This window comes from Pterocles gutturalis, unplaced genomic scaffold (genome assembly GCF_000699245.1).
Source record: "Pterocles gutturalis isolate BGI_N339 unplaced genomic scaffold, ASM69924v1 scaffold1997, whole genome shotgun sequence".
Lineage (NCBI taxonomy): Eukaryota > Metazoa > Chordata > Aves > Pterocliformes > Pteroclidae > Pterocles > Pterocles gutturalis.
Window position 1 is genome coordinate 1 of NW_010112362.1, and position 12,191 is coordinate 12,191.

A 12,191-nucleotide genomic window follows, 5' to 3' on the forward strand; every position below is an offset into this window, starting at 1 on the left:
GTCCCTGTGGCTTTATAAACCACGACACACCTACTTCAGGTCACTACCCTTAGAGCATTCCTCTAGAGAAGGAATTCCTCTGAAGGAGGTATGAGCTCCTTCCAGACTAGAAAGACTTCAGCACACACAAGCAAAAGAGGTAGGACACAAAACAAGACATCAGGGGTTGTAGCTCAAGAAAACCCAGGGTCATAATGAGGCTCAGCAGCTCAAGATGAGGAAACTGCAGTGGTAAAGCAGAGTATACAATGGCAGCACATCCACGTTCTTGACAAGTATGGAAGCTAAGGAGGAGCACTGTGGCTAGAGGTATAAGGATCTCAAAGCACAAATTTTCATTTGCTGGTACCTCGCAGGTAGGTGTTGAATAAGGCCAACACCAAGAGACAAGAGATTCTAAAACTTCTTGATGCCTTAAACAGAAAAAAAATAAAACGCTGAACGAAGAAATACAGCAGAAACATAGCAAGAAGCATGGTGGAAAAACAGGTACTGATCTGTCCCCTTTGATCACATGCCCAGTGCCTTATGCAATATATAGTTTGTGTCCTGTCATGCCCACAGATTTGGTAAAGAGCAAAGAAGGGCTGGGATCCGTCAGATGCTTTTACTGGTGATAGGCCCTGCCACTGTTCTGTACATTGGGGAAAGTGCAAGAAGGGAAAGTACAGAAACCACAAAAATAGCAGAGCACAATAATTTCTCCTTCAGCTACCTGATCTAGCATTCAATTCAGGCCTGTCATGAGCAGGGGCTGGATTAGGGACCTCCAAACATCCCCCACTGCCTTACCTTTCTGTGAATCTAAAATGTTCAGTACCCACCCCCACCATCCAACAGGGCTTGGCAACAGAAAATCTGGATGTGGCTATGGCTAGAAATGCAAACTAGGATCAAGATACAGAGCCCCAGTGCAAGTCTGGTTTGGAGGGGGCCAGAAACAGGGTTGCAGGCAGCAGGAAAAGCACATGAACCTGTACCAAAACACAGATACTATCAACCCGCTGCTCTTCCCTGCACCAACACTCTATTTCCAAAGGCAATTCCTAACAGAACAAGGTTAGACATGCTCTGCACAGAGGCAGCTCAATCTTAAGCCAGCCCCCAGAGACTAAATAGGGACTAGTATCTAGGTGAAGATCTGGCCTCAGCAAAGGTAGCACAGACGCTGTGTGATGATTTCAGGCGGGTAGGAGGGAAGAAAGTGAGGATGATTTACAAGGAAAGAGAACAAATGGCAACAGCCCACTCTACCTGCAGGGACAGGAAGGGATGCACGATAGGGAAGGACACCAAGCACAAAGTCAAGAGTGTCACGTTAAGAAGGGGGGTTTCCTCAAACCCTTTATATCTGACCAGCCTGGCAGCTTCCCAAGAAAGCTGAGGCCCTTGCACCCGTACAGCCTGCTGGCATCCCAGGTAGGGACCCGACCAAGCAGACCCTTGTACTGGAGGATGATTCAACTAACCTATTCAGGGACTGCACTGACAGTGGTACCGAGTCAAATCCCTTATTAAGTTTATGCAAAGCAAGTTTTATTGTATAAAGTACTGATTGTGACAGTTAAGGTTTAGAGATTGCCATTGATAGTAGACTGACTGCAAGAACAATATATAATCAATCTTTAGTTGTTAGTAACTGCTAGTGTAAATTGATACTTAATGCAAATAAGAAGTTCTTACCCAACAGGTGTCCCTATGGGGGAGAAGACAGGTTCAACCCATCGGCTGATCCCAAAAGTTAGGATGCAGTCTTCCCTAACTTTCCCCCCTCATCAATCTATTTTTATACTATTTCTTTGTATTTAGATGGAGCTTGAGTAACTCTAGTCATTCATACCTTTGTTACTGATTAGTGCAAAATTCTCTCACTTTGCTCTTAAAGGCATAGTCAGTAAAATAGAGACCACATGCTCAATGAGGAGTGGTCGTGCCTTAGAGGCGGGTAACTTTTGGGATGGAGGTGTGTTTTGGGATTATAATTACATTATAACGAACAAAGCTCACCTCAGGATAAAGACTTCACCACAGTTCTTGGCACAGTGTCTGCCATCTTTCTTGTTAGTCAGATGTTATGCGGCTTATCGGCTCAAAGCATCCCCATCCTTTTTACAGGAATGTCACAGAGCATAACCATGGAGCCTACACCCCATTTTATCCTCCGCATTCTGACAGTTCTGTACTGTTCTGTTCTTAGCCTTTGCTTAGCTCTGTGCCAAGATAGGAGGATGTGTTGCTGGAGAAACAAGTTCTTTGTATGCCAGCCCCCCCCCCCCCCCCTGGTTCCAGGCCCCCCCCCCCTTTGTCCCAGGAAGTAGCAACTGTGTTTTACTTTATCCTGAAGATATTTCTTATGATATTATAACTTCTGTTAGGATATAGACATTACCTTAGAGAAACTAATTTTCCCCCCAGTCATTTTCCCACACAAGAGATTATGCCAAATGTCAAGGGAAATTGAGACAACTAGGAAGCCAAGGAGAGAAGCATTAATGGTACTTGGGGATGAGAAAAAAGGAAGGCAAAGCAGTAACAATGGGAACATGAACAGAGAAATGTGGTGCAGCGAAGAGGCAAAGAAAATGGGTGGTGAGAAGGACAGCAGAGAACTGGGGAAGATTGAACACTGAGACAGGAGGTGAGGAACAGCATAGGCACTAACATTTTCTTTTGCTGAACAGAGGAGAATCTGACTGAAGGATTGAGATCAATAAAAACCAAAAGGCACACGTATGACCAGGGGCAGTGTGTGTAAGCAGGACACAGAAGCAGTGCTTTCCTTCCTTTCATACAGCACAAGCAGCAAGCTGTTTTGCATGCCTTACAGCAACTTCAGACAGTGCATGCAGGTTTCAGTGCATGCATTTTGTTAGACAGGAGACATGGGAAGCTAGAGTTCAGAAAACAAGGGAGCAAGAACTGTTCTACACACACACTTTCTGCTCCTGATTGTTACAGGAGCAAGAGAAAAACAAGCTTGTGTGGTAGAGGTATGAAGAAACACAGGCCTCATGGAAGAGGACGGGTAAGCGTTCCCTGTCTCAGACACTGGTCTGGACTACTGAAGCAGTCATGTTCCTCAAACAGTGATAAAATGTAACAAAACTTCCTTCACTGCAGATGTCAAGAAAATGAAAAAAGGTGCTTCACTGACCCCTAAACCTACGCAAAGAAAAAGAGAGCTTTTGGCACAGGGAAGCTCTTCTGCTGGCGCACAGAAATGAAGCCTGAGGCTACAGCAAAATGAGGTCCTTTAAGCTTCAGTTGCATACGAGCTATCAATAAGACAAAACCTGGGTCAAAAGGGGAGACAGAAACAGAGAGACTGATCCGTCTTCTGAAAACCAGTGGGCTTATACCCCCAGAGATCTATGCTACCCACTGCATGCAGCTCCAACAAAGGCACAGAGGAAGATGTCATTTTGGTAATTTTAATTCTCCTCCCTTTATTATACAAAATACTTTACAATTAAAAAACATTTTTTCCAATAGAATCATATACAGATATTTATAATTAACAAGATTCAGTTACAGACAAGATGAGGGACATCTGCACAAAGGGAAACAACAACAGATGATCAAGTGAAAATTATGACTTGACCCCTTTCCCACCATATTCTGGGAGGGAAGGTTACATTTTAGACTTTTACTCCTATCATGTTCTCTCAAGTCTGAACACTGGGACCTCCTCTTACCCCAACAGGCTAAGGGCCTCTACCTGTGTCCCTAGCATGAATACAATACTCTGCTCTTAAAAGGTTCATGAAGAGACACTGAGAAACTAGTATCTGGCTGTACCAGGAAGTTACCAGTACCCAGAAACGGGGACTGCCACCCCCAGTTTTCCCTGGCAACCCACGTATACACACATGCAAGCACATACATAGGGGAAGCATGCTCAAAGCCTGTAATTTCTCACCCTTTCTCCAAATGGCAATCCCACCCCACCAAAGCAAACTGTAGTCAAGTTGCGTCCAGCAGCTAGTCTCTGCAGAATGGCTACCATAAGGTCTCAAAGACAAGCTGGGTGTTACTGCAAACGCAGTCTGGCAAGAGGGCTGGATATTGCCATCTTCCCCACTTGGATCAGCCACCTACCAGTAGAGTCTCTGTCAGTCACGGGAGTGATAACGTGAACAGCTCAGAGATGCTCAGGCCACAACAGACAGGTAGGGGAAGTTGCATGCTTCAGCGGGAGGTCCTTGAAAAAACAGTTGCCAATGATCTGCCCTACCAGGGCAAAGATATGCATGAACCCTAGTGAACATTTTCTCTCTGAGGAAGGTCACTGCTTGACTGAGCCAACTCTGCATTCACAGGGGAGCCCATCCGAGAGTCACTGCTGAAGGCCAAATGCCTGAAGCAGTGTGGGAAGATCATGAGCATCAGCTGCCCCATACAGGTCACTCTGCCCCAGCATGGAAAGGGCCATGCGGAGGGTGCTCCAGATGTTGTCAGACATAGCACCTTGCTGCCCCCGTGGACCTCGGCTCTTCTGCTGCATGTGCAAAGCCTCTAAGAAGTGCTCCACAGCCTCACTGTCAACATGAGAACATACACATGCTTACTGGCTAAGATGGTACATCTCATACTCTCTCCCCCATTTTCTTCTGAAGTACTTCCCCTCCAAAACTCTTTCACCCTCTTCACTAGATCCTGCACCATTCCAGAACCAGAGATCCCCCTTTTCCCTCTTAACAGAAACTGAAGTCCAGATGCCCCCTACTTCACCTGCATCTGCCTGACAGCTTTCAGGGCAGAGTCCACACACTCACTCTGCTCTCCTATGCCAAGGGAAGACTGCAGGCAGTGTGGCACTGCCTTAGAAACCTGCTGCAGTCTCTCCCACAAACAAATGCATACTCATGGATCACAGCAGATCTGCCCATCCTATACCTACCGATGGGCACCTAAGTTGATGCAGCTGATGCCCAAGTTGTAGCGAGAGCGGATGTATCCCGGCTGGAGCTCCAGTGCCCGACGATACGCAGCCACAGCTTCCTCACTCCGATTCCCATTGGCCAGGGTGGCACCAAGCTTGTTCCATAGAAGATGGTCCTGGAAGAGGGGGCAGAGAGAAGAGGCTGGGATAAACTGGATCTGCAAGCCAACCCTCCCTTCCTCATGTGTCTGTCTTATTCCTCCACTCCAAAAATGTACCTGATAAAAACAACACCTCCACCCAAACCTTCACCCATAAACCTCCAGGTCCCTCCAGCATCCCAAGCCTGCCCTTTCTTACATTGGGGCGCACACTGAGTGCAGCACTGAAGCAATCCACAGCTTTCTCATACTCGCCACTAAGGTTGAAAAGGACACCCAGGCCACACTGAACATCAGGATCCACAGTCGAGGGGTTGCTGCGCACAGCTGTTAAGAACAGCTCTTTCACCTCCATGAACAGTGAGCTGGAAAAGCACGAAACAAGGATATTGGTGTACTGTGGAGAGACCTGACCTTGATCCCTCTGCTCCTGCCTGGACCAGTCCCAACCCTCCAAGAAGCCTTTCAGCTATAGGCTGAAATTTGTAACCTCAACTCACTCAGACAGCAGGGAACCTAGGACACGCTTGGAAGGCCCCAGGTTTGTCCCCAGGACATTCTCCTCTGGTTCCTTCTCCAGCAGGTGGGCATATTCTGGTTTATGGCGTAGCCAGTCCCGCAGGGTCTCACATGCCTGCTTCTGCAAGGACTCATTGGTGAAGCTGACCGCTAAAGCCATAAGTGCCATGAGGTTCCCAGGCTGCAGTTCCAAGCACCTGCAGGTCAAAAAAAGAAAAATGAAAACAGTACTAAATCAGTCTGGGAAACACCTAGATACAGGAGGTAATACAATCAAGACAGAGCACACCATGCTAGCCATATGGTCCTTGTGGCACTACGCACTAGACAAGGAGCCATATTCAGAAGCTTTTCCGGAACACTCACTGTCTGAGGGCACTGATTGCCAAAAGCTCCTGTTCATTCTCTGCTTGGGTAGTTCCCAGATATTGCCAGGCCTGGAGAAGATAAAGATACTCAAAGTAAGACTTTTTCACATCCAGAGAAAAAGATCAGCCAATAAACCACAGACACAGACTAAATCCATCATATTATCCCACACATTTTTAGAGTGAGATCAAATACATGCAATACATCATATACATTAGAAAGAGATTTCAAGAGTTTCTCTTGAAAGACATATAGACCATACAGACTTTATGGTGCATAAGTCCTCAGGGCCAATATAACTGGTGGTGTTATAGCAAAAAGAAATGAATGTCTAACTGGAGATCTATCATAAAGCAACTGTTGGCAGCTTTACACTTTTAAGTCACAGAATCTCCACTTTCAACCTCTAACTGCAGTCAAACTGCAGAGGAAGGAGGGAAAAGCAGATCTCTCTCTTCCTAAAAACAAAATGGCATAGCAGCAGAGATAATAATGAGACCCCTAAAGTAGACAGCTGTATATACTTCTGCAGTGGTCCACTAGCAAGTGACAGTCTTGGGGAGTTGACCATCAGACCTGAAAGTAGCAGCACTGTTACTTTACTAAATCCTCAGTCGTTGTGACACCAGTATATGAAAACCACTTCCATCTCCATGCTGCTAACATAGGGAATATTTAAGGCAGTAAATACAAAGTACCTGTTCACTTTATGTTGATAATCACAACCCTTGCTCAAAAATAGTCTAGATAGTTGGCTGGACTGTCAGCATGAAGCAACTGCTTTTTGAAATTGTCACAAAATGCAGTATCCACCATCTCAAAGAAGGACACTTTAATTACCAAAAACCCAGACACACTGTACAAGCCACCACAAGCAAGAGGCAATTTAGTGTCTCAAATCTCTAATGCCTTATCATATAGCTAGCTGCAACTCAAGAACAGTAGACCAGTGATATCTGCATAGTGTCCTGCAGGCAGAAGAGTGAGCTGAGATTCAAGATAAAGCTGTGATTTGGACCAAAGCAACCATGACATTTCCTTCAGAGCAATTGTTCAAGTCTATTTGATCACTGCACCACTTGTGAAATGTTGAATTCTCCTGTATTTTCTGCAGAGTCATACTAGAAGAATTTAGAACATTTTCAATAGTTATAGCCATAACTGGCCTAAGATTTCTTCCCCTAAGGTCTCAACTACCTCTCCATTATACTCAGCCTGCAGCCCACACTACCTGTGAGAAGAATGTCAATTCTAAAGGAATATTACCAACACCTTTTGACCACTTTAAAGTCCAGCCAGTAAGTCAGCCTCACTGGAAGCACAACTTAAATGCCTCTATGGAAACGTAGGTAGCATGGGGAACAAAAAAAGAGGAGTTAGAGACGTGTACATGCCTGCAGGGCTATGATCTTAGTGGCATCACAGAGATGTGGTGGGATGGGTCCTATGACTGGAATGTTGTAATGGAAGGATACAGACTCTTGAAGAAGGACGGGCAGGGGAGACGAGGAAGGGGCATCGCCCTCTATATCAATGACCAGCTGGAGTGCATGGAGCTCTGCCCGTGGATGGATGAGTTCCAAGCCCCCTACCATAGGCAGAGACGCCTTCCACTAGACCAGGTTGCTCAAAGCCTCATCCAACCTGGCCTTGAACACCTCCAGGGATGGGGCAACCACAGCTTCCCTGGGCAACCTGTTCCAGTGCCTCACCACCCCCACAGAAAAAAAATTCTTCCTAATATCCAAACTAAATCTACCCTTTCAGCTTAAAGGAGTTACCCCTCATTCTGCCACTACACTCCCTTCAGGTGCTCTCCCCTGCTGACCTGTGATCCTTCTCCAGGCTCTGGGCACCTATTGCTCACACTGGCATGAGTGGGATGGACTGAGGTTCCCCTCCCCTAGCAGCTTTAGTTTAAAGCCCTCTTCACCAGGTTGGCAAGCCTATGACTGAAGGTGCTCTTCCCTTTCTCTGACACATGGACCCCATCAGCCTCCAGTAGACCCAGTTTCTCAAAGCAAGTCCCATGGTCTAAATAGCTGAACCCCTGGTTGCAGCACCAGTCCTGTAAGCATTTGTTGACTTGCCAGATTTGACTGGTTCTTTCAGACTCCTTCCCTTTGACCAGGAAGATTGATGAGAAAACTACCTGTGCTCCAGAGTCCCTTACTGCCTCTCCCAGGGCTCTGTAATCCTTCTTCATACGCTGGTGCCAACATGAAACAGCAGCAAATAATAGTCAGTAGACCATATGAAGCTTGGCGGTCTTTGGTGACATCCTTGATACAAACCCCCAGTAAGCAGCACATCCCTCTAGAGAGTGGGCCAGGTCAGCAAATAGGTGCTTCTGTACCTCTTAGAAGTGAGTCACCTACTACTATCACCCTTCGCCTTTTGTTAGTTGCGCTGGTTGTTATACAGGGAGCAGATTGGGCTGCCTTACTCAGCTCCTGCGTTTCTCCTGATGCAACGGGTCTTTCCTCTTCAGTCTGCAGAGCAGTGAAACGGTTCTGCAAGGGCACCTCAGGCTTCAAGGGAAGCCTCTTCCTCCTGCTGGTCCTTGCCATTGCAAGCTTCCATTCTTCTGCATTATTGGCCTCCCTCCCTTCTGTGTGTGCCAGCGGGGGAGGTTTTGGCTGTTTGGCTATGGGTCCACTGCAGACTGTGCTTGGAACCAGCTAACTCCTTCTCAGCCTCCCTGATGCTACACAGCCTTCTCACCCCATCCTGCAGGAGGTCATTCCATCTGCATACACCTTCTGCAGCCAGTTCTGCCCAATGCTCCTGCCCCAGGAGAAAGGTCTAAGCACTTCCTGGAGCATGAGGTCTGCACTGCAGCCTCTCCCTTTAGCAGCTTTGTCTGAGTGGACATATTGGCCACCACTAGGGCAGATGGTGCAGACTCCTCAGCTGGAGCTGCAGCCTTTACTCTCAGATGAGTGCCCATAATTCTGCCTTGAGGATCAGGTAGGATGACTGCCCTTCACCTGTGCAGTTGCTGGGTTATGTGTACTTCGAGTCTCCCACTCAGACAGTGGAATACCCCTCCTTCAAAGAGGTGGCCTCCCTGCACACCTTGCCATGCCACGCCCTGTTTGCCCATCCTATTGGCAGTACTCCTGGTCACTGGCACCCCCATAGGGCTGCCTTTTGGGGGAATGGGAGGTGGTTGCTGTTACTCCTGACCCCACCCACACCATGTCAGCCACCCTCATGAGAGCTGCTGGTTCCTGGCGGGTCTCTGCACTCCCCTGGGGTTTCTCTGGCTCAGGAAACTCCCCTGGATGCCATGATCCCCTGCTCCACTGCAGGATGTGCCTGCAGCAGAGCTGATTGCCTCTGCAATCTGGCATCTTCTCCTGGCATCTAGATGGAGAACCCAGTCAGGACACCTGGTCTAACAAACTGCTCAGAATTAGTCTTTAATACAGACATTGAAAGCAGTTATCTGCCATAAGCATCTCCAAACTTGCAATGCCAAGAAAGACTTCCACAGAAGCAACTTAAGAGACAAGAACTCCTTGTCTTAGCTCCATGCACAGTCTCATGTGCTCCAAAGATTTTACACAGCTCTGGGACAGAGCCTTTGTGATTTTGGAACTGACCTCAGTCATAAACCTCCTTGCCCACACTCCTAACACTGAAGTACATTTTCTACGCACCCTGACACCTCACAAGGGAAGGATCCAAGTAGCAGAACACCTGGCCAATGCCTGTTATCTCTGTTCTCACTCACCTCCATATGATCTGGCTTCTGTTGCACTGCAGCCTCAAAGAGCAAGACAGCATTGGGGAGGTCACCTTCCTCCAAGCGCTTCCGCCCCTCTTCAAATGCATCTGGGTGATCTCTCATGGGATTATCTTCCTCAAACTGGTAACCCTAGCAGGGACAACAGACAGGAGCTAACGGTAGGAGACAGCCTTAAGGAGAAAAGCACTCCTACAGTACAGCACAGTCTAGTCTTGCTGCATCAGAAACACTCAAACTACAGACCACTCAGCACCTAATCTTCTCTGTCAGTTTGTAGCAGATCAGAAAACAATAGCTCTTCTTCCCACCTGCTCTGTGCTGAAAAATTCCCCCAGAACAGACCTGAAATAAGTTTCAACAGAGACTAAACATCTGGTATGGGTCCCTATCAGCTGGGGGGGAGGAGGGGTGGGAAAAGACAACACTGGCACTTATTGGAAAGAATCCCAGCATTAACTGATGTTTGGTGTTGGACAAGAACTAGACAGCATTTGCAGATGAGCACAAGTGAAAACAGTATTTGTTTAACCCCTAGCTGATCTGGGATGAGGGTGCAAATGACAGCTAAAGATCAGTACAAGAAGGAATCTGATCAGCATTTGGGTTCTGTGGAGCATACCTGCATGGCATGCTGCCAGTTTCCTCAAGGCAGTCCATCACAGTGCTAGGGCTGAGAGACCCTGTTCTCTATTACCTTGTCATATGATGAGGAACTGAGGTCTTCATAATCAGAGAGCCAAGGGTGAGCCTCTGCATCTCTCTTGGCCATCTCCTCCCATTCTGCCTGGAGTTTGTCCCAGAAGTCCACATCCGACTGAAGGGAGAACAGAAGCGGCTAGAGTACCTCAACCTTAAACCTCTACAGATACCCCAGAGAATACCATCTTAAATGTTTCTAGCCCTCCTCACAGCATGCAAAGGAGATAGGCAACCCTACAATGGGCTCTCAGTTGGTACCCCAATCCTCCTCCTCCATTAGCTTTACCTCCACAGCAGTCTTTGCCTGCTCAAATTCCGTATCAAGAGTTGACATGTTCCCAGATCGCGCAAATTGATCCACCCAGGCATCAGATGCCCCCTGGGAGTTTGGAAAAAGAAACACATCTTTCTTCTTAGAATTTGGCAACCTCAGGGCACATCCCAAAACAGCAAGAGGGTCTGTGATGACCCCTCCTCCCCATCAGCAAGAACTGATGGCCTGTGTAAAGTGGACAAAAGTTCATTTGGATATCCCCTTTCTCCCAGGTGCTACGGGAGATGAGAAAAATCACGCTGCCCAAATACCTTCCCAGTTTCTGGCTAGACTCTGCTAAGAAGAGCCCAACAGCCACTCCCTCGCCTCCCCCAGGCTAGTCATTAGTAAAGCATTGCAGAGAGTTGGACTTGCCATTCTCCCTCGCTCCCAGACTGAGCACTGTGGCAAAGAGCTTTCCTTCTTCAGAGCACAAATGGCTGGGGCTCCTACCTGCTGGTGTATAAACTCAGCTGCCCATTGCTCTGCCTGATCTTGGTCTCTGTGGGTCACCTGATTAGCTTCGATGGATACCCTCCCATCTCCGATCTGGCGGACAAACTTTAGGAACTGTGTCAGAGAAATGAAACAGGGGTGGAGCTGGGTGGATGCTTTGCCAACAAGCCCTCTGCCCATGCTCCCCTTCTTCACTAAGAGGGCTTCTCTCTGCAAAGTGAGCACAAAAGGCCCAAAAAGGTGGGGAGGAGAGGACTTCACCCTGAGTCCTATCACAGAGATGGATAATACCTAAATTGGATTGTAGGGTTCATCTTCTAGGAATCAAGGAAGAAATGGAAACACAAGACAGCAAGAGGGTTTATTCCTTTACTGTCTCCCCCTTCTCAATACCCCATACCCTTTATTCCCACTAGGTATCTGTCAGCCCCAGGCAGGGAATTTCTCACCTCAGAATTCTTGAGTTTTGGGTCATCCACTTTAGAGAGGAAATCACTAACAGTTTTCTTAAGATCATCCTCAGGTTGATATTCCTCATACCTGTGTTCAGAGGCAATAAAAGGGAAAAACCAGGCAACAGTGAACACCTTCACTAACAGACTATGCAATGGGCCAGACAACAGTACTGAGAGACACAACCCCTCCTCAAAGACTCTGAGGTTCTCCCAAGTGATTCAGTACCTTTATCCATCTGTAAAAATTCAAAATGACTACCAGGTTAATTGTGCAAGTGACTGACACAAACAGTAGCAGTATTAAACAATTACAGTGACAGGACAGTTCTGTGGGAACAATCTGGAATCCTTGTCAAGCTCACATGCTATCAGACATTACAAGTTTTAGCACTACCAAAAACAAGGTCATATATCTAGGAATAAAGAAAGGAGGTCGTGCTTATGGAAGAGAAACAGTACCAACTCTGCAGGCACACAACTCAATACGTTGCCTGGCTTACAGCACGATAGGACCCATTCTAAGTGTTAATACTACATTCAGTCTTGGTCAAGTCTTTGAAACCAGTGTCAGTAACTCAGGAAT

At 47.2% G+C, this 12,191-nt stretch overlaps 1 protein-coding gene across 2 annotated transcripts in view; it reads right to left on the minus strand.

The window, feature by feature from the left end:
• Window positions 1–3,415: 3,415 nt before the first annotated feature.
• Window positions 3,416–12,191, minus strand: part of PEX5 (peroxisomal biogenesis factor 5) — a 12,535-nt gene continuing 3,759 nt past the window's right edge. Inside the window, exons 6-15 of one of the 2 annotated variants that reach the window (XM_010073987.1) lie at window positions 11,603–11,693; window positions 11,151–11,267; window positions 10,671–10,763; window positions 10,380–10,499; window positions 9,671–9,814; window positions 5,929–5,999; window positions 5,544–5,759; window positions 5,243–5,408; window positions 4,901–5,058; window positions 3,416–4,538 (exon numbers count right to left, since the gene is read on the minus strand). In XM_010073987.1, the coding sequence (XP_010072289.1) occupies window positions 4,337–4,538; window positions 4,901–5,058; window positions 5,243–5,408; window positions 5,544–5,759; window positions 5,929–5,999; window positions 9,671–9,814; window positions 10,380–10,499; window positions 10,671–10,763; window positions 11,151–11,267; window positions 11,603–11,693 (1,378 nt within the window). In that variant the 3' untranslated portion in view covers window positions 3,416–4,336. The remainder of the gene's footprint in view (window positions 4,539–4,900; window positions 5,059–5,242; window positions 5,409–5,543; window positions 5,760–5,928; window positions 6,000–9,670; window positions 9,815–10,379; window positions 10,500–10,670; window positions 10,764–11,150; window positions 11,268–11,602; window positions 11,694–12,191) is intronic. The other variant, XM_010073988.1, reaches the window with a different exon arrangement.